General features: G+C 34.6%; 1 protein-coding gene across 9 annotated transcripts in view; it reads right to left on the minus strand.

Annotated features, from left to right (window-relative positions):
* Positions 1–21,053, minus strand: part of ROBO2 (roundabout guidance receptor 2) — a 648,114-nt gene that overhangs the window by 95,663 nt on the left and 531,398 nt on the right. For all 9 annotated transcript variants that reach the window (XM_077118710.1, XM_077118711.1, XM_077118709.1 and 6 more), the window contains 5 exons: positions 19,690–19,895; positions 7,505–7,586; positions 6,900–7,062; positions 5,110–5,276; positions 2,000–2,121 (listed from right to left, as the gene is read on the minus strand). In XM_077118710.1, the coding sequence (XP_076974825.1) occupies positions 2,000–2,121; positions 5,110–5,276; positions 6,900–7,062; positions 7,505–7,586; positions 19,690–19,895 (740 nt within the window). The remainder of the gene's footprint in view (positions 1–1,999; positions 2,122–5,109; positions 5,277–6,899; positions 7,063–7,504; positions 7,587–19,689; positions 19,896–21,053) is intronic.

Raw genomic sequence — 21,053 nt, forward strand, 5'->3', positions numbered from 1 at the left:
AAATAACCAGATTTCCTTTCTCTACCTCTTTTGGCAAGGGAGTAGAGGGTGTGGGTGAAATAATTGGTGCTCCAAAGAAGCTTGGACTCTAAAAGGGGGAAATACCCAACTTGTTTACCCTGCTCCCCTCTTTATACTTGCATAACAGCAAAAGAACAATAATAACAAAAGGCATAATTATAAATATATTCTAAATAATTAATATTACACAAAGTAAAAGTTCTTCCAAGTCTTCCTGACTCAAATGTTCATTTCTAATACAATGTATATGATCTAACACATTTTTAGACGGCTTTTAGAAGATGAGCTCTTCTACATACATTTCCTTATGTATTTTTGGAAGTTACAATGGGAACATAAATGAGAAGTTGGCACTAACTGTATTAAGCACAAAAGAGAATATAATATGTCTCCCTTCAAAACACAAACACATGCACATATATTAGAATTCTCTAAAATGACTAATATGGCTATTTACATATTATTTGTTATTTTCACTACAGTGGCTGTCACACAATCAAAACATCTTGTACTTTGAAATAAGTGGCCAGACTGACATTTTAAATTATGCATGGTATTTGAACATTCTTAGCATAAACTAAAATATAAATTCATTTCCTAGACCCCCCCTTAGTTGTTTAATCACACATGTCAAATGATTAAATAATGTACATGTTTTGGTGCTGCTCTTTAAGATTCAGCCTCCTTAAAAAACATAAAGATGTCTGACTTAAATTCAGAAGATAACTTCATCAAAATTAAAAACTTCTGTGCTTCAAATGACACCATAAAGAAGTTGAAAAACAGACAGGAAGAAGGTATTTGCAAATAATATATGTCATAAGGAACATATATCCCAAATACACAAAGAACCCTTAAGTCAAAAGAAAGAAGATAAATAAATCAAATTAAAAATGGGCAAAGAAACAATAAAAAATTAAAAATAAATTTTAAAAATTGGCAAAGATTTGAATAACCATTTGTTTAAAGAAGGTATACAAATGGCCAATAAGCGCATGAAAAGATGCTCCACATTGCTGGTAGAAATGTAAATCAAAACCAGAATGTGATACCACTTCAAACTCACTAAAATGGCGATAATAAAAAAACAGACAATAACAAGTGTTGTCAAGGATGTGGAGACATTAGAATCTTCAAATATTGCTGGTGGGAATGTAAAATGGTAGAAACATTTTGGAAAACATGTTGGAAGTTCTTCAAACTGTTAAACAGATAGTTACTCTATGATCCAGGAATTTAACTCCTAGCTATAGGTCCAAGAGAACGGAAAACATATGTCCACACAAAGACTTGTACACAAATATTCAAAGCACCATTATTCGTCGTAGCCAAAAAGTAGAAATAATCCAACATGCATCAACTGGTGAATGGATAAAAAGTTGTGATATAGCCATACAATGGAACACTATGTGGTATTTAAAAGGAATGGAGCATGGATACAAGCTACCACATAGATGAATTTTAAAAACATAATACTTAGTGATGGAATCCAAACGCAAACAACCACATCTTGTATGATTCTATTTACATGAAAGGTTCAAAATAGGCAAATCTAGAGGCACTGAATAGATTAGTGGTTTCACAAGGCTGGGGTAGAGCAATGGGGAGTGGCTGCTAATCAACAAAGGGGTTAATGTGGGGGTGGTGAAAATGTTCTAAAATCAGATTATGGTGATAGTTTCACCACTTGGTAAATGTATTAATAAATATTGAATTGTGCACTTTATGATATCGTATTTACATCTCAAAGAACATTATTAAAAGATTCAGAAGACAAAAGGTGCCATTTATACCGTAATCAATCTCTACCTATTGAATATTTTTCTTTATTGTCATTGATAACAGCTTGATTTTAAAAGGTGAGAATTAAAAAAAATTTTCTGTTTGGTTTTTTCATTCGCTTTTTTTGGGGGGCAGGGCATTTTATTGTTAACAGAACAGAAGAGCATACCATTTGCTATAGCGTTTGGGAACTTACCGTCCACGTGACCTGTACTGTGGTGGGTGTCAAGACAACTGGGGTATGAAGTCGCACAACGACATCTCCCAGCTCCTTCTGCACTTGCCTGTGGTCCACCCCCTGTGCTGGGGGACTGATATCTGCAGGGAGGCAAGCATTCCAAATTAAAAAGAATCCACGCCAACTCATCCTGTAGAAGCCAATATTACACCACTAGAAATAAGAACAGGGAAAATAATGAAACCCTTTTGTGATCTGTGATAAGCGTTTTCATATAAAGATTTCATATATATATATATGTATATACACCACTATGGTAAAAAAAAAAAAAATCACAAAGGAGAGTTTATAATCCCTTGCATGATTTAAATACATATGCATTGTTGTGGAAGATCTTTTAAATATAAACATTCTTTTTCCAATAATAAGTAAACTGCGTGCTACAAGGTTTCACATCAGTGATGGTATTTTGCCATATGGAAGGATTTTCCCTAATAGTAAGCAGGTACGTATCTGAAAAAGGCTGTTAAGGAGTTTGTTTTGTCCCGTGTCACAACTAGCAGTTTGTGTTTTGTAACCCTTTGACCAATTTCAATTTGTGAAGGGAGAGTAAATTAGGGGAAATAAATTATGTCATTAAAGGCAAACACAGAGAGGGAGAGAAGGGGATGGAGCCCCTCAAATTCACAAAAGTAATTGTTACTGAAAAACTGAAATTATTAATAAAATGCTCTAATACATTTTGAGCAGTACTCCAATATCTGACAAGAGGTATTACAGCTACTCTTATGAATAGGGGGCAGGGGAGATGTATAGGAGAAGGAATGGCAAAATCATGTACACTCCATCATATTTTCTAATGCCTCCTTAGTCACTGTTTGTGTAAATACTACTCTATTGACCTATACAATGGTTTACATTCATTGTATTCATTACGAACAACTAATAAATCATAGAAATCCAAGTTCATCAAATTGATATCAAAACTGAATTTCACACATACCTAAATCTGCTTCTTTAAAGGGTATATTTAACTGAAGTCAAATTTTCTTCTCCAACTACTTTATTTCAGGAAGGAGAGGCAATTAAAAATGATTCATTTTTATAATCTTCCTTTCTCCTACTTTCTCAGGCCACAGTGCAATACTCTTGTAAAAGTATTTGTAAGTGCACTTTTCAGCCCTATCTTAAATTGGGTGGACTAATTTAAACAGGACATAAATAATTGGGAGTCATAATTTGGTTGACTTTCTCATTTCAGTTTTGGCTATCCTTATAATAAACAGGTGAGCTAAGTTTTACTTGACTGAGCAAAAAAAATCAAAACAAATAACCATTTATGTGAATAATAGCAACTCTGATTCTGTATTTACTTAATACCTTTGGAAAACAAGAGCTCATGCAGAAAAGTGTTCTTTGAAAAGAAGGGATTGCTTTTCAGAATGCAAAGCTGCTGACAATGGTGTGTCAAAAAATGATCCTGACATTTAGACACAAAACATGAGTTTTTCTATTAAATACCTGTTAAGAGAACATAACTCTTTTGCTCCATACAGTCTCTCAACTAGAACAAATCAGATCACAAACAACTTTTCATTAATCTTTTTCGACCTTTTCCCACAGAAGTTATTTTACGAGTCAAGATTTAGTGACTGGCATAGTTATTGAATGATCACAAAGGTCTGCCAGATTCAATCACACCAGAAATCTTCCCCATTCTGTTATCTCCCCTTCCACTGCAACTGCACACGAAAACTATTTCTATCTACACAAGTATAAATGACCTATGCACTCTAATTTCTTGACGTGAAACTGTCCTCCTCTTCCATTTCAAGTTCAATTTAATTTACTCATTAAATTCAGAACCACTAAAAGCAATTTGATCCAGGTAAGGTAAATTAAACAGCTTCAGGTCTTCAAATTCCTTGTTGTGCTTTTTCTTTCTCCCTAGACAGGTTCTTTACCTACAGGCCTTTTATCATCATGGAAAATTAATCACATTACTGCTTAGAGAACAATAGCAAAGTGGCATTCCCTCCTCCCTTGACTGTCATCATGTCAGCAGCGCTACAAAGTCACGTGGTGACTTTATTTCACTTGTTCCTTTAAGGCGCCCTTCTCTGTTATAATAGCATGCTAGCTACTGTCGCTGAACTACATTGTAATTATAATAATATTTTATGGCTGCATGGTGCCTTTCACAGCATAAAAATACTACTTTGAATTATATCTTGTTCAAAACCTTTTACAAATAAGGAATCATTAACCCTTTCTCAAGAACCTGTGGGAAGTAGGTTGAAACAAAAAAGTCACCATTTCTACTTTATTAATTCCCTTCACCTACTAGTAGAAAGAGAAAGTATAACATCATACATTAGCCTTCAGACTCCTGAGCCTTCACAACTCTAAACAAGAATTGAGGGAATCTTCTATTTCGAACACGTAGTTAATGTTTTGGGTTTTTTTTTTTTTTTTCTTAGCCAAAGAAATGACATGTTCTCTGTAGAAAAATGTGATTTGCTGCTTTCTGAAACAAATGACCTCCCTTAAACATAGGATTTACTAAAATATACTGTAACAGCATTTGTCAGACTCGAGCCTTAGCATCACTTGGAGGACACGTGAGCAGACCTCGGGGCTTCTAAGACTCTGCCTCTCTAACACGGTCCCAGGAGGTGCAGCTGCTTCTCTCCCAGGGACCACATTTTGGGAACCATTGCATTATAAGAAACTCTGGAACAACAGGAATTCATTTTACTATCACCATCTGGATAACTCAGCCATTAAAGATCATCTTTTGCTACTGTATAATTCATTTCCAAGAAATGGAAACAGGTGTCTTTGCTTTAAAAGACAGTGAACTTCTAACTTACTGAATTCACTCGTACTATGTAAACATATCTAATTATTTGGTTTATTTTTCACTAAACAGACCCTGAAAGCTTAAGAGGAAACCCCTTAGAAGGGAGAGCAGTAAGCTTCCTTCTCCTTCACTGGAACACATCTAATTAATAACTGTCCAGGTCAACCCAGAAATGTTTACCTTTTCTCAGGCAATCCCCTTGCTCTGAGAGCTCTGTTTAATTCCTCCTTCCAGAACCAGTCACGTCGACAGCTATTGAAATTACCTTGTGTGCGGACGGGGTCTGACACAGGGCTGGGGTCACTGAGACCTTGGGGGCTGATGGTTCTGACCATGAATAAGTAGATTGTGTTGGGCCGCAGTCCTCTTACAGTATAGAGGGTGGTCTTTACATGGTTTGCCACTGTCTGCCAGCTATTACTCACTGATTGGCTGCAACACGAACAGAAATTTCATTTACAGAGCAGGCATAAGGACATCGGACATGAGGTTGGGTATCAATGACAAAGGTTAATGGCTGAAAATTAAACACACACACATACACAACAGCTGAAGTGTTCAGCCCAGGAAATGAAACAGTTAGATGATTTCAGTTTATTCAACCACAAAGCCGAGCCCGCCTAACGAAAGTGCCATGCACAACAAAATTAAACTCAGCCCAGGAGATATGACAGCCCTTTGCTAATGCACAGCAGCCCACTAAATGAATACCTGTAAAAGGAACAGAGGCCAAGATCACAACATCAAGTTTATAAAATAAATATGGTCCTCGTAAATGTATATATATATATACCTTGAAAAGAATTAACCTGTAGAAAGAATAAATGGACTACAGAGTAAATTATGCCAATACATTTTCCTGTTACAAGGTGTGTTTTCTTTTGCATCAATTCCACATGCAATATTATAATAGAGCCTTCTAAAACTACATATCTGTAAAAGAAGAAAGGAAGCATGTAATGAATATTTTCCCTCGGTCACATTTTTAATAAAAATGTACATTACACAGTATTGTGATTTCTCATTTCAGAATGGTGAAATATCTCTCAATCTGAGTGTGTGGAATCTTTTACAGCCAGCCACAGATGGGATTCCATTTTAGAACACTTTGTCTAAGGTCGGAAGCTACTTTTGCTCAGAATGAGTAGAAAATACGATTTTCAGGGCTGTCCATTTATTTTTCAGAAGTCTTTATGCGTCAAAGTATGAAAATGATAGAAAAATGCTATTTTAAAATTCAAAAACTATTCCTCTATTATCACCTTACAAACAGATTAAAGAAGGCTAAAATGAAAGTGATCATTTTTCCTAATGTTTAGAAAGGACACTCTGTTCATTCAATCATTATAATATCAAATAGGGGCACACTGAAACACAATATGAAGCTATATTATCTGATTTGTGTAAGTATTTTATCAAATTCACACAAAACAATTTTATAATTATATTTGCTAAGTTTTTAAGATATTTGCTCTATCCGCTATTTTTATGAACTATTTTTAAGTTTATAAGATATTTGCTCTACCCACAAACTGATGACAATTACTTCAAATAGCATGTGGGAATGTCTTTCACTTTCAACAATCAGAAGCTTAAGAAATCAGTTTCTTAATTGTGGCTTTTAACTTTATGGCATACACAACAGATGTATTCAAATACACATCATAGGAACACTGGAATTATTTTAAGTTTTGCTCTTATTATTAAGAACAAAGATTCTCATGTCCCATGCTTCAACAAACTTCATATAACATAAAAAGTGCCTGGGTCTAATTAAATTGTTTCCTGTCCAGTTCTAAAACCAAAATTCTCATCCTAAATCTGTATAATGATAAAGGAATAAGTTATGAACTAGATCACTATTTACACATAAATTTATAAATTAAGAAAGCAGTAATGTTTGTCCTTGAAAAACATCAAATATAAAAGATGAATTCTTAAAATGCATTAACTGAACACATCCGTGAAATAAAACAGCAGGATAGTTCACGTGAGAGTTTAAGATTTAGGAGCTAAAGCAAAAACACAAAGGAGAAAAAGGGAATTGTCTCATACCTGAAAGCTTCTATGATATAGGCACTTGCTGGAAGGATTCCAGGGGTACCTGGTTGCCAGGACAAAGTGACACTGTTCTTAGTCACATCAGTGACCTGTGGTTTGGATGGTGGCCCTGGCAGATCACTCAAATCATAATTTTTGCTGATTGTTGCTCCAGATTCTAAAGGGGACAAACAGAAAACAATTAACTTTACTCCTGGTCTCATAAGTAGACAATGATGCTTAAAAGAAGGATAAATAGCCTATTAATGGAATTGACCTAAGCATGAACAATTCAATTTCATGCTCAATCAGGAGTATGCAAGTAACTATTTGCATCTTCTATACATGAGTAAAAATTAGCTTTACTTTCAGACATGATCACTAGAACTGCTTGCACTTTAGGTAAAAACAAAAAAGAAGTTTGCAGAGGACAAATGTATCAGATTGTACATACACAGTGCTATGTGTTGAATGATGCAAGAAGTCAAAAGTGGTATGAGGCTTAGCTTGTGCAGTCAATGAATTTAAAATCTTGATCTCTCCCTGTTATTCATTAATGAGCTCATCCCTGAAATGGGCTCAGGATTTCTGCTGTTAAGATAATTCACAAAAAAACACACCTGTCACGTCCAGCACGGCACTCCAGGAAGTCTCCCCACTCGAACTTGTAGCCACGCAAGTGTAAGTGCCAGTATCAGAAATCTATCATATATGGAAGGAGCAGAATGAAATTGTTTTAATCACTGTGTGGAAAAAATTACTCAGTTTCAGGTTTCTAAAATGTGGCATATCATTTGCCTCTCCAAATTGTACATTAGAATCACTCACACATATATAGAGAAAATACTAAAAAGCTCATATAATGCTATTTTATTCATAACAGAGGTTGAAAGGTATTTTCTGGATGATATTTCTACAATTAAGTGTTATTTGTCTGGTAAAAATTGTTGTTTCTCTTTCTTCCCTCTACAGCATTACTCATAAAACTCCATTTTATGTTGAGGCTTTACTGTTTAGAGGTAGATATAGCCAAACTCAGCACAGAAATTGTTCAGAATCCTATAAATATTCAATGAAATGATAAAGTTGTGTTTTCTATCTCAAATAAACAGTATTTTAATGGATAAAACATAGCTAGGAGGCAATATGCAAAGAGATAATAGGTGGTCAACTTTTTATTTCTTTTGAAAGACATTGATATAGGTGAAGAAACATTTACATGATTGTTTAATTCTTTGAATATTAAAGCACCTTTGCTTATGTCTCTTTTCAGAATTATCAGTATTTCCTTCAAATAGTTTGAGGCTCTGTTAATAGTTGAATAAGCATTTTGCATGATTATGTCCCTCAAAAAATAAACATTTACCAAAAAAAAAAGAAAAGAAAAGAAAATTGTTCCTTTGAAGAGATCTGCCCTCACTTATATATAAATTGTAGAAGGGTTAACAAAGTTGTATTATTAAAAATCAGGTCAACTAAAATGGCAGCATAAGACATTCCAGGGTGCCATTCTCCCACAGAATCTTTGAACAATAAGCAACAACTGGTACAGCTATGTTCCTCAAAACTTCAGAAAAGAGTTAGAGGGTTACAGTAACTGAGTGATTGTTGAATGAAGAAAAACCAGCATTCAAAGTGCTAGGAGGGTGGTGCCGTGGTGGTGCAGTGGCAGAATTCTCACCTGGGACCCGGGTTCAATTCCCTGTGCCTGCTCATGTATATAAAAAAAATGCTAGGAGAAGCTCATAACACCCTTTCTGGCACCTTTCTCAGCCCTTCCCTGATGTGGTGTGGCGACAGCATGCACTCCCATTGTGCATCCCCAGCCCTGTTCTGGAAGGAACAAAGTAACCCCTATGTGCATAGTGAATGCTTGCATTTAGGAATAAACTGAGTGACAGAGTGAAAGAGTGAATTAGGAAACTTGTCTTTGGCTCATCCTCCCGGAACATGTGTACAGACAGAAGCAGTTCACCAAAAGCTAAGGCAGTAGCTTTAAAGAAACAATTCAGTCAAGGTGGCTTGTGGCAAGGAATTACCTGTTTAAGTCATATAGCAGTATCATTTTAGGAGTAGAAAGTCTACTTTGGAGGGAGTTGACAGGACATACAAATTTCTCTAAAGGGGTGTGGCACGAGCCCAGGAAAATATAAGGTCCAAAAAACACTAATAGGACCCTGAACTTTACATTTGTCTTAGGCTAATCTAATTTATAGGAGGGTTAAATTCTGAAGGAGAGTACAAACCAAAGCAGAGCAAATTTGAAAAATTTGAAAAATTATGAAAGGTGTATTTTGTGTCGGTTTGTTTTTTGTTAGCTTCTGGCACTCAAGGAAATTTCTGTCATGTATTACCTGATGAAATCTTAAGGAACATAAAGCTCAGGGACTATATTCCAGAATTAATACTTTAAAACATTAAAATCTACAGTGTGCAAGAAAAGATTATAAGACAAAAATCAAGTATTACGACCCATGCAAAGAAACAGGATAGAATTCTGAAATCATCATAAAAGAAGGCCAGAGTTTGGACATGCAAAACAAAGACTTTAAATACAAAAAAAAATCCTCAATATGCTCAAGGAGATAAAGGAAAACAGAGAAGAAAAAAACTAAAGGATATCAGGAAAGTAGGAAGAACAATATGAAATCTCAATAAAGAGATAAAAATTTTACAAAGGAACCAAAAAGAAATATGAGAGTTGAAGACCACAATAACTGCAATGACTAATTCCCTAGAAGGTTTTAACAGAAGATTAGAACTGACCAAAGAAAAGGTCAGAAAACTCAATGACAAGACAACTGACAATCTTCAGTGAGGAGCAAAAACTGGAACAAAATCAAGCAGAAAAACATACGCATTACAGGAGTACCAGAAGCAGAAAGAAGAAAGAAAGAATCCAGGAGAATATTCAATTAAATAATGGCAGAAAACTTCCTAAATTTAATGGAAAAATATAAATATGCACATTCAAGAAGACCACAAAATCTGAACAGGATAAATTTGAAGAGAACCACACCCAGACATACAGTAGTCTAAGTGTCAAATACCAAAGATAAGGAAAGAATTCTGAAAGCTGCTAAGACAAAATGAATGTGTTATGTACAAGAGAGTCCCAATAAGACCAAGTACCAATTTCTCATCGGAAATCATGGAAACAAGAGGGCAGTGGGATGAAAAACTTAAAATGCTAAAAGGAAATAATTAACAACCAAAAATTTATATCCAGCATAACAGTCATTCAAAAATGAGGGAGAGACTAAGACATTTCCAGATAAATATAATCAAAGGGAGAATTCCAGGGAAGATGGCAGAGTAGGGAGCTCCAGTACTCAGTCCTTCCTTCAAAGCAACTACTAAACAGGTAGGGACTGTCTGAAACAACTATTTTGAAACTCTGGAGACCAGAAGAAAAGGATACAACATGCAGGAAGGAGCAGGAGGAAGAGGTTGATAAACTATAGTAAAGACCAGTAAATTGTTTTCCCCATGTGGTAGCAACTGGTGCTCATTCCCCACTCTCATGGCAGGCCACCTCGGGTCCACACCTTGGCTAGCTTTGTCAATGCAGAAAGAGATATAAAAATCCTCTTCCCCTACAGGGGTGGGCACAGCCTATTACCGATCTTGGCCTTTAGTGAGAAAATTTCTTTTATCTTTTTAAGGTAAAACAATAAATGATTCTATTAACTGGAAAATCATGGAATGTATCCATCATATTTTACAGGACAGATAGTTTTACTAGGGGTGAACAGGTAAAAGTTATACTGTTTGGTAATTGAATTTAGATTCTAAAGAAAGGAACATGCAGATAAAACTATGCCCCATAATTTATTCAGCTTAGTTTTCATTTGGTTAAAAATCTGAAATATCCCCAAATCAGTTTACTTACCAAATGAAAGTCCTCCCAAATTATTACTAATGGGAAATTATTATGTGTGGTAGTGGAAAAGAAAAACTTTCTCAGTTTTTTTGGAGGGAATAATTTTTAAAATACTTAAATGGCTATGCTTACATGGTAGAGTTAAAAATTAAAATTGTCAATTTAATATTGATTTTGCATCTGAAGTAAACATGTGATGTTTTGGTAAAAAAAAAAAAAAAAAAAAAACTGAGGGAGTGATTAAGACATTCTCAGATAAATAAAAATTGAGGGAGTTCATCCCCAATAGGACTTCCCTAAAAACAATTCTAAAGGGAGTTCCTCAGACTGAAAGGAAAAGATACTGGACAGTAGATCAAAACAGCATAAAGAAATAAAAACCTGCAGTAAATAGAACCATTTGGGCAATTGCAAATGCCAGTATTTTTGTATTGTATTGTTTGGTATGTAACTCCACTTCAGATGTCCTAAAACACAAAAAGATAAAAAGTAATGATAAATCTATGTTTTTGGACATACAATGTAAAAGATACAAGTGGTACAAAAAATGGTGGTGGGACAGAGGGTTATAGCCGAAGAAATATGTGTGCATGCCACTGAAGTTAAATTAGTATTAAACCTAATATTATTTTTATATATTTAGGAAGTAAAATTTTAACTCTGTGGTAACAACAAGGAAAATAAATGAAAGGAAAATAAATGAAGAAAAATAAGGCACTCAATAAGGTACAACACAAAAAGAAAATAAATAGAAAAACAGGCATTTCAGCAGCTAGCAAACTAGAACAGAGACACATACAGAAAAAGCCTCAGAGAAGCTGAGAGGAAGCCACTGAAGCCAGAAATTAGAAGCCACAAAACTTGGGAGGGAATGATTGGCAGATATCTCCATGTGCCTTGCTATCTGACAGAGGAGCCCAAGCTCAACAGTAGCCAATATTCAGAGAAAGTATCAACCCGTTAATTCCTTAATTTGGACAATTTTCACAGCCCAAGAACTGTAAGTTTGTAGGTTAATAAATACTTATTGTAAAAGCCAACTCATTTCTAGTATAATGCATTCTGGCAGCTTTATCAAAACAAAACACATGGAATACAATGTTGGTTTGTAAGAAAATCAGTCAATGTAATAGATCACATTAGCAGAAGGAAGGAATGAAAAATGAAGGGTATATATATAAAGACTTCAGGTAACATCCTACTTAATGGTGAAAGACTGAAAGTGCTCTCTAAGATTAAGAACAAGATAAGGAGGCTAAAACATCACCACTATATTCAACATTGTACTGTAAGTTCTTGCCAGAGCAATTAGGCAAGAAAAAGAAAAAAAAATATTCAATATGGAAAGGAAGATGTAAAACATTCCTTATTTGCAGATAATATGATGCCATATACAGAAAATCTTGAAAAATCTACAACAAAGTTCCCAGAGCTAATAAATGAACTCAGCAAAGTGACAAGTAGTGGTTATGTGTAGTTTCTACACATAACCAAAGAACCATTAGAACAGAACATCAAGAAAAAAATTCAATTTATAAAAGCAACTAAAAGAATTAAATATCTAGGATGCAAAGGACTTATGCACAGAAAACTATAAAATATTGCTAAAAGAAATCAAATGACATTCTATGTTCATGGATCGGAATACTAAATAACATTAAGATATCAATACTTCCCCAAACAATTTATAGATTCAGTGAAATCCCAATCAAAATTTCTAGCAACATTCTTTGCACACATGAAAAAGCTAAAAATAAACTTAATATGGAAGGGTAAGGGACCACAAAGAGCTAGCACAATCCTGAAAAAGAAGAATGAACACGGAGGACTCACTTTCTGATCTTAAAACTTAATAGAAAGTCACGATAATCAAAACAGTATGTTTTGGCACAAGACATATATATAGACCAATGGAATTGAACTAAGAGCTCAGAAATCAACTCTCACATTTATGGCCACCTGATTTTTGAGAAGGTGGTAAAGACCTCTCAACAGGTAAAGAATAGTATCTTCATGAAATGGGTTGGGAAAACTGGATCTCCATTTGCAAAAAAAAAAAAAAAAAAAAAAGATATACAAAAACCAACTCAAAAGGAATCAAGGACCTTAATATTAGAGCTAGAAATTTCAAACTTCTAAAAGAAAATGTTTGGAAACATCTTCAGGAGCTTGTATTAGGTAATGATTTCCCAGACTTACACTCAAAGTACAAGAAACAAAGGAAAAAATAGAAAAATGTGACTTCCTCAAAATAAAAAATAAAAAACTTTTGTTCCTTAGAGGACTTTATCATAAAGTAAGATGACAACCTAAACAATGGGAGACAATATTTGGAAATGACATACCTGATAACAGATTAATTGTCAAAATATATAAAGAAATTCTTCAACTTAACTACAAAAAGACAAACAACCCAACTTTTAAAAATGGGCAAAAGACTTGAACAGACATCTCTCCAAAGAACATACTCAAATGGCCAGAAAGCACATGAGAAATGCAAATCAAAACCACAGTGAGATACCATTTCATACCTGTCAGAATAGCTGTTATTAAAAAATATAAAATAAGTGTTAGAGAGAGTATGAATAAATAGCAACATCTATTCATTATTGGTGGCAATGTAAAATGGTGCAGCCACTGCTGACAGTTTGGCAGTTCCTCAGAAAGTTAAGTAAAGAACTGCCATATTACCTGGCAATCCCACTTCTGGAGATATATCCAAAAGAATTAAAGGTAGGGACCTGAACAGATATTTGCACACCAATGTTCATAGCGGCTTTATTCACAATTGTCAAAAGACAGAAGCAACCCAACTGTCCGTCAACCAATGAATGGATAAATAATATGTGGTATATACATGCAATGGAATATTATTCAGCTTTATAAATGAATGAAGTCCCAATACATACAACAACATGGATAGACCTGAAGACATAATGTTGGGTGAAATAAGCCAGACACAGAAGTACAAATATTATGTGATCTCACTGATTTGAAACAACTAGAATAAGTAAACTCATCATGTCAGAACATAGGTTATCACAACTGCACTACACAAAGAGTGATCCCTAAATTAAACTATGAAATTTACTTAATAGTATAATTATACAAATGTGCTTTTATTACATTTAAAATTACACCAATGCAAGCACATGTATTACACCAATGCAAGTTGTTGGTGCGTTGGTGTATGGGGATCCGGTGTTTTATGAATGATTGTTGTGTAAACTTACAACACTTCTAATAAAGAAAAGAATAAAAAGGGAAATGAAGCTTAATCCCAGAAGGCTATTGTTCTTGGAGTCACATCCATTAATAAATTGTAGCAGCACCTAAAAAATAAAGGAGCTCATCACTGTGCTGGTTTGAATCTGTTATGTAGCTAAAAAAGATGACATAATCCATTCTTGTGGGGGCAAACCTGTTGTGGGTGGGACCTTTCAATTAGATTGTTTCCTTGAGATGTGACCCACCCCATTCAAACTGGGTCTTAATCTGTAGCGCTTTAAGAGAGCTCACACAGAGAGAAAGCCACTGGCCTCAGAAACTGAAAGCAATGCAACCCAGGAGCCAAGGACCAGAGGTTACCAGCCACATGCCTTCCCATGTGCCAGAGGAACCTCTGATACCAATGGCCATTTTTTCAGAGTCAAGGTGTCTTTCTATGGGTTCCTTAATTTGGGCATTTTCATGGTCCTACAACTGTAAATTTGTAAACTAATATATCCCCATTGAAAAAGCCAACTGAAATGTATTTTGGTACCAGTGAAGAAGGGTACTGCTGAGTTTGCAAATACCAAAAGTGCTGGAATGGCTTTATAAATGGATGAGGAAAATTCTGGAAGAATTGTGATATGCTTGACAGGAAAGACCTAGATTGCTTTGAAGAGACTATTGATCGAAATATGGACTCTAAAGATACTCTTGATGAAGCCATAGCCTGAAATGACACGTGTTACTGCAAACCTGAAAGAAGGTAATCCTTTTTATAAAGTGGCAGCAAATCTGGCAAAATTGAGTACCGGTATTAGACGGGAGAATTTGAAAGTGATAAGCTGGGGTACTTAGCTGAAGAACTTTCCAAACTAAATGTGTAAATGCAGTCTGGTTTCTCCTTACAGCTTGTAGTAAAATGCTAAAAGAAAGTGATAAGCTGAGAACTGAACTCTTGGGTAATGTACTGGCATTATAATTACTTATATGGTGACATTTACTTCACAACTTGAGCCTACTGTCTAGTATTTTTCTTTTCAGTCTGAAGAAATTGTTTTAGCATTGCTTCTGAGGTTTAAAGGTGATTGTTTTGGTTTGCTAAAGCTACTGAAATGCAATATACCAAATAGGTTGGATTTTAAGAATGGGAATTTATCGAGTTGTTTACCCCAAATAACCAAAAGCATGGACTTGAGCATATGTTTTCACGCCAATATTCATAGTGGCATAATTCAAAGACACAAAAGATGAAAGCATCCGAAGTGTCCATTATCAGGTAGATAGAGAAACAAAATGTGGAGGGTACATAAACTGACGTATTATTCTGCCATGTAAAGAAATGAAGATTTTATACACTCTGCAACATGGATCCTTAAAGAGCATCACATTGCATGAAATAACCAAGATGCAAAAGGACAAATACTGCTTTGCGTCTTAGAATCATAAACATGAATCTATGGTTACCTGGCTTAGGGTGGGGTAGGATGGTAAGTTAATTAAGCATTGATTTGCCATTGATGGAAAAGTTTTGCTAATGGATAGTGGTGATGGTAGCAAACATTGTGAATGTAATTAACACCACTGAATTATGTATTTGATTATGGTTAAAAGGGGAAATTTTCAGTTGTATATATGTTACTAGAATGAAATTTTTTAATAAATCAAAAAGCATGAAAATGTGCAACACAGTTAACCGTAATATAAACTATGGACTCTATAGTTAATAGTACAACTACAACATTTTTTCATGAGTTGTAACAGATGTACCACACTAATGCAGAGTGTTAATGATGGGATATATGGGAACTCTGTATTTATTGCATGACTTTTCTGCAATTTCTCTAATAAAAAATTATCAAAATATAAAAAAACCAAACAAGCCATATCTATGGAATCACTGAAAATTAGAACTCAAAGGGATCATGAATACAAACTAATATGTGACTTTTTTTTATTACACACACTAAAAAAATAGTTTCTTTGATCACTTCCAGGTATTTATTAATCATTGAAGAATGGCAAAAGTCTTTTACAAAGAAATAGTTGGTACTATAAACAAGCGTTCTCTTTTTCCAAATGGGAAAGGCAGAAGGTTTCATGCATGTATCTTGACAAAAGTTCCAAGAAAAATGAAAGATATAACTCAAAAGTCCTCATTGTGCTTGAGCCCTGTGGACTTAAACTGCGAGTAATTTATCTTGACATTAGTTTAGGGGTAAAGGAAGCCCAGGAACAGATAGTGATGACCAAACAGAATAAGGCAAGTCACAACATGCAGAATTAAAATTCTGTCATGAACATTAGTCTAATTCTTTATGAAATACGGAGTTCACGGCACATTTCATGTGCTGAGTTTAAACTGTAAGTTTATCCATAGCTCAAGCCTCTACGATTGATTCTCAAGTAAATCATCAGTGCTCAGATGTTACCGCTGCTGTGCCATTTTAATTTATTTTAAATGTCATTATGTATGTTAACTTAAGTTTCAAATTGCTCTGGCATGTCATTCTTTACCATATTTTCTCTGTTCAATTGTCTTCTATTATATAGAAGGATGATGGGTATAGCCATTGTAGATAGAAAGAGCCATTACTTCAAATGTGGCTGTGCACACATTATAGTCATTAGAAATCTTTGCATTTAAGAAGCATCACTCACAAACTAAATATAATGAGCCATGGTTGGATTTTAATGTGATATTCATTTGAATATGGTCTGTGAAAGAGTAAAAGAATTTGCATATTATTATAGCTGCCGAACAAAATGTAGGACTTGTTATTACGTGCAAATGTTAAAAGAATAGTATGTAGGTACTGTTTCTTAACTGCATTTCCTTGTAATTGTGTGCAGATATAAGTCTGACATTAGCTGTGGTAGGTATGTTTTAATGAGTATCGGAATATTTTACTTCTCAAAAAATACAGATTCAGTTACCAATTAGCTGGACTATGAGGACACAATGTTCATCACTCTATTTTTTTTCTTGTTTTAAGTACCAAAAAAGAAACAGGGAGACACAATGGAATATGACCTACAGAAACCCTCTTGACTGTATGAGTGGAGTACCGTACAGCACATTTTTATCTCCCTTTAAAGACAGTCATTGTACAGAAAAAGAACAACATTTCCATTTTGGAGTTTATCAAAAGTGATATCAAAAGCCCAAATCTCATTTCTAAAACTCACTATGGTATCACCATCATCATTACATTGATTTTTATTCTTTTAATTTAAACTTTAAGTAATGTCTTTTTTGGTCATGAGTGCTTCACATCTTTTCCATCCTGTCCTTATCCTTAACCAAGTGCTTTAAAAGGAGATTAATGTGCTGGCAAGCTCTATCACCTTCTTTTCTCCTTGTGTAGTTAGCTGCACAGAAGCCCCCAGGAGTTTCTGTCTCAAAGAGACTATTAGAAGCCTATCAGTGGACTCCAAGTTTGTTTGAGAGCATCAAGCACCCACCTTTAATTGCTTCTTTCAAATGCTACTAGGGATCCTGACTATTCAAACATACCCTTTAATTCAGCAGTACAGTGAAAATGCATTAACCTCCATGGCCCAAGCCTGCTTCTTGCCCAGAAAGAGAGGTTAAAGTGTTTACGAAGGAGAGTTGGAATTAATTTTTTAATAACTTCCATTTTTTTCAAAGGAGGTTAATAACTCCTGGTCAATAATAAGGTAAGTTAAAGAAAATATCTGTATTAATTTATTAATCTTTTTAACTGAGCTTGACAGCATCTTTCCTACTTAGAGCAGTCATTAATGTCTGTTGTTCAAATTAAAGTTTACATTCACACACGCACACACACACACACACACACACACACACACACACACGCACCTATATCAGCCAGAAAACATACTTATTTTTCCTTTTGGTACATGTATTGGTGTGATACACTGATAAAAACAACCAGATAAGTGTAACTGCAAACATATTTGCATCCTAAGAAGAAAATTCTAACTTGTGATCATCCAAAAATATGTGTAATTTAAAAAAAAAAATCTGTAAAATTTATATGGCAATCCTGTCTTTGCCCTGCCTCTATAGCCTTTAATGTCAAATTGTCTATTGCATATAGCCACTTGAATTTCCAATTTAAGTTAAACTTTATTCTTCACTGACATCTTTACTTATTATTTTCAACAATTTTATCTTTCCCAGGCTTCTGAATCGAAACATTTGAGTATGTTGAGTTTTTTCCTTCATCTTTGTTCCCAAATTATACTTGGACACCATATTAAACTAATTGTTCTCTCACTGAATGATTTCCAATCTATTTGTCTTCATCCACTATCATGTTAACCATTTTTAGTTCTGGTTTTCTTCACCAATCTTGTAGTTAGTATAACATACCATCAAGCTTTAGCATAGCACTTGCTATACAGGGGAAATTAAGCTCACATATTTAGTTGAATGGTTTGAGTATACTTGTTGTGAACAGGCGACCCCCAAAACAATGTCTTCTGGTATTCAGATCTTATATGATTCCTCATCTTGACTATGGAAAACCCATTATTTAATTCTGGCAAACTGAATATTGCAAAGGTGACAAGATGTCACTTTGTGACTATGTTACATAGGATTATAATGCATGTCTTGCTAGGAGACTGAATTGCTGAGAGTTTCTACTGTTTGAGACAGTAAGCGGTCATGTTGGGAAGATCTACATGGCAAGAAACCAATGGTGCCCTCCGGTCAATAGCCAGCAAGAAACTGAGGCCATCAGTCTAATAGCCACAGGGAAAAGAATGCTTTTAACAATCACATTGCTTGGAGGCCGAACCTTCCCCAGAAAATCCTCAGATGAGACAATCAACCTGGCCAGCACCTAATTGTAGTTTTCTGTGACCCTGAAGCACAGGATCCAGCTAATTCTTGCCCAGACTACTTATCCACAAAAATTTTGAGATAAGAAATGTGTGTTGCTTTAGCCTCTAAATTTTTGCTAATATTGTTACACAATAATAGATAACTAACACAGTACTCAAAAGTAGACATTTTGAGTTGCTTCTGAAGCATGTACAGCATGTTTAAGTTTCCAGGAATGGTCATTCTCTATCACGTTACAGTCCCAGTAATGGCTTGCTCTTGTCCATGGGTTTAAATATACACCCTACAGCAACTTCAACTTAAATGTACAATTTTCCATCAACTATCAAATTCTGGTTCTTGTGTACTCATTCTTATATCCTTATTTTTCCTACACAATGGTTTGGCCAAGGAAATTTATGAGAAATTTATGAGAAAATTTGTGAGAACAAAGAAAGTCTGAGAGAGAACATCTGCTAATTCAAATTATTTGAAATATTCTACCACTATTATTAACTTTATTGTTCAGTGGTAGAATGTTTGCCTTCCATGCATAGACTTGGGTTTGATTCCCAAACCATGCATGCTTCCCCCACAAAAAAAAACAAAAACCTTCTTATAGTTGAGATTTCTAGTTTCACTGATTGCATACATATGGATTGAGAGAGGGAGTAAAAAATTCTAGGTCTTTTATGAATTCATAAGTAACATGAGGACAACCGCCATTCCTCTGATTTAAACTTATCATTGGAGCAATAAGAAATAGCATGGCATATGATAAAATAGAAAGCATTATGCTGGGGTATAACTATAATATTTTAAGTTCACCACAGTTTTTCCCTGTGGTAGTGCTTAGGTTGAAATGAAGACCCAAACACAAGTGGAATATTACTCACCCGTAAATTCTTAATCTGCAGTGTTCCTTGCTCTTGTATGGTTGCTCTTGGATCTCTACCCAGAAAAGTAAACCCCTCTTTTAACCAGCTAATTACAGGAAGAGGATCACCAGTGGCTTTACATTTCAGCAGTGCTGTACCATCTACAGCTAGCGTTTGGTTGGCTGGGCCTTGTAGAATTATGGGTGGAGGTCTATCTGTTAAAACTGAAAGATAAAGATATTTTCAGGATGATTTAACCTCCATGAAATCCAATAGTCTTGATACTTGATATTGACAATAAAATTAATGTTCCTGATATATACATATATATTGGCATTTTGTGTACGTACTCTGCATACTACATTCAAAATACTTCTATGCATACTATATATACATCTATACATTATATATCAAATCTATGTGTATGGTTTATAACTTAATCTGCATTACACACAATTAAGGTGGTGATGGGGTAAACTGACATTTTAGAAAGGCTTAGTCATATTGAAAAGCTTAGGTTAGATCAAAATGAAAATAAAAATATGGAAAGCTAAAAACAATCATTTGTAAAATGCCAGTTTTTTCTCTCATATCTTTATTTAAGAAAGTCTGTGGCACATCACAAAGGTAGGGTCAATTTTCACTTTTGAGATTTTTGTAAATATGTGCATAATAAATAATTTCACCCTTTGTGGTATCATGCTGTATTAATGTAGGATAAGATACCTCTGTCAATGTTAAAACTGATAATTTGTTTGCAAAAATTGTGACATTGGCCTGTAAATTATAGTAATATCATTTGCATTATTCCATTTTATTACCCATAATTAAGCAAAGGAAAGAGGCCTAGTAGGACTATGTTAGCAGTATGACAAAAATAGAGTTTTCATGCAAAACAAGACTACTTATATTTGTATCAACTCCTGCACTCATTTGGGGAAATTTTCCATAATTTCATAAACTTTTAGTTCGGTTTCTTTCTTTGGAAAACCAAAAACAATCAAACATTGTTTTGTAGCAATAACTTCAGTGCATCTTTCAGTATTTCATAATGACTTAGGAGGCAAATCAGATGCTTTTCCAATGTAAATTACTACAATTTTACTTTCCAATCATTCTTATTACTTTTTGCAAGAAATTAAGGTGGTAGTTCCTTGACATTCTTGAAGACTACTCCTATGATTATCACACAAAATTACTTTTATAGCGCTAACTTATGTCCCAAATTGCTTTTATAGGTTTAACTGAAAGTCTTATATAGTCTCTTTAGATCTTTAATGGATAATAGTGCACAGAAAACAACTGGCAGTGGACAAAGCTATGTCTGGATGTCTCAGCAAAATAACATTGTATTATATGCCAGGGAGTAGACGTCAAGGGCA

Source organism: Tamandua tetradactyla, chromosome 10 (genome assembly GCF_023851605.1).
Source record: "Tamandua tetradactyla isolate mTamTet1 chromosome 10, mTamTet1.pri, whole genome shotgun sequence".
Classification (NCBI taxonomy): Eukaryota; Metazoa; Chordata; class Mammalia; order Pilosa; family Myrmecophagidae; genus Tamandua; species Tamandua tetradactyla.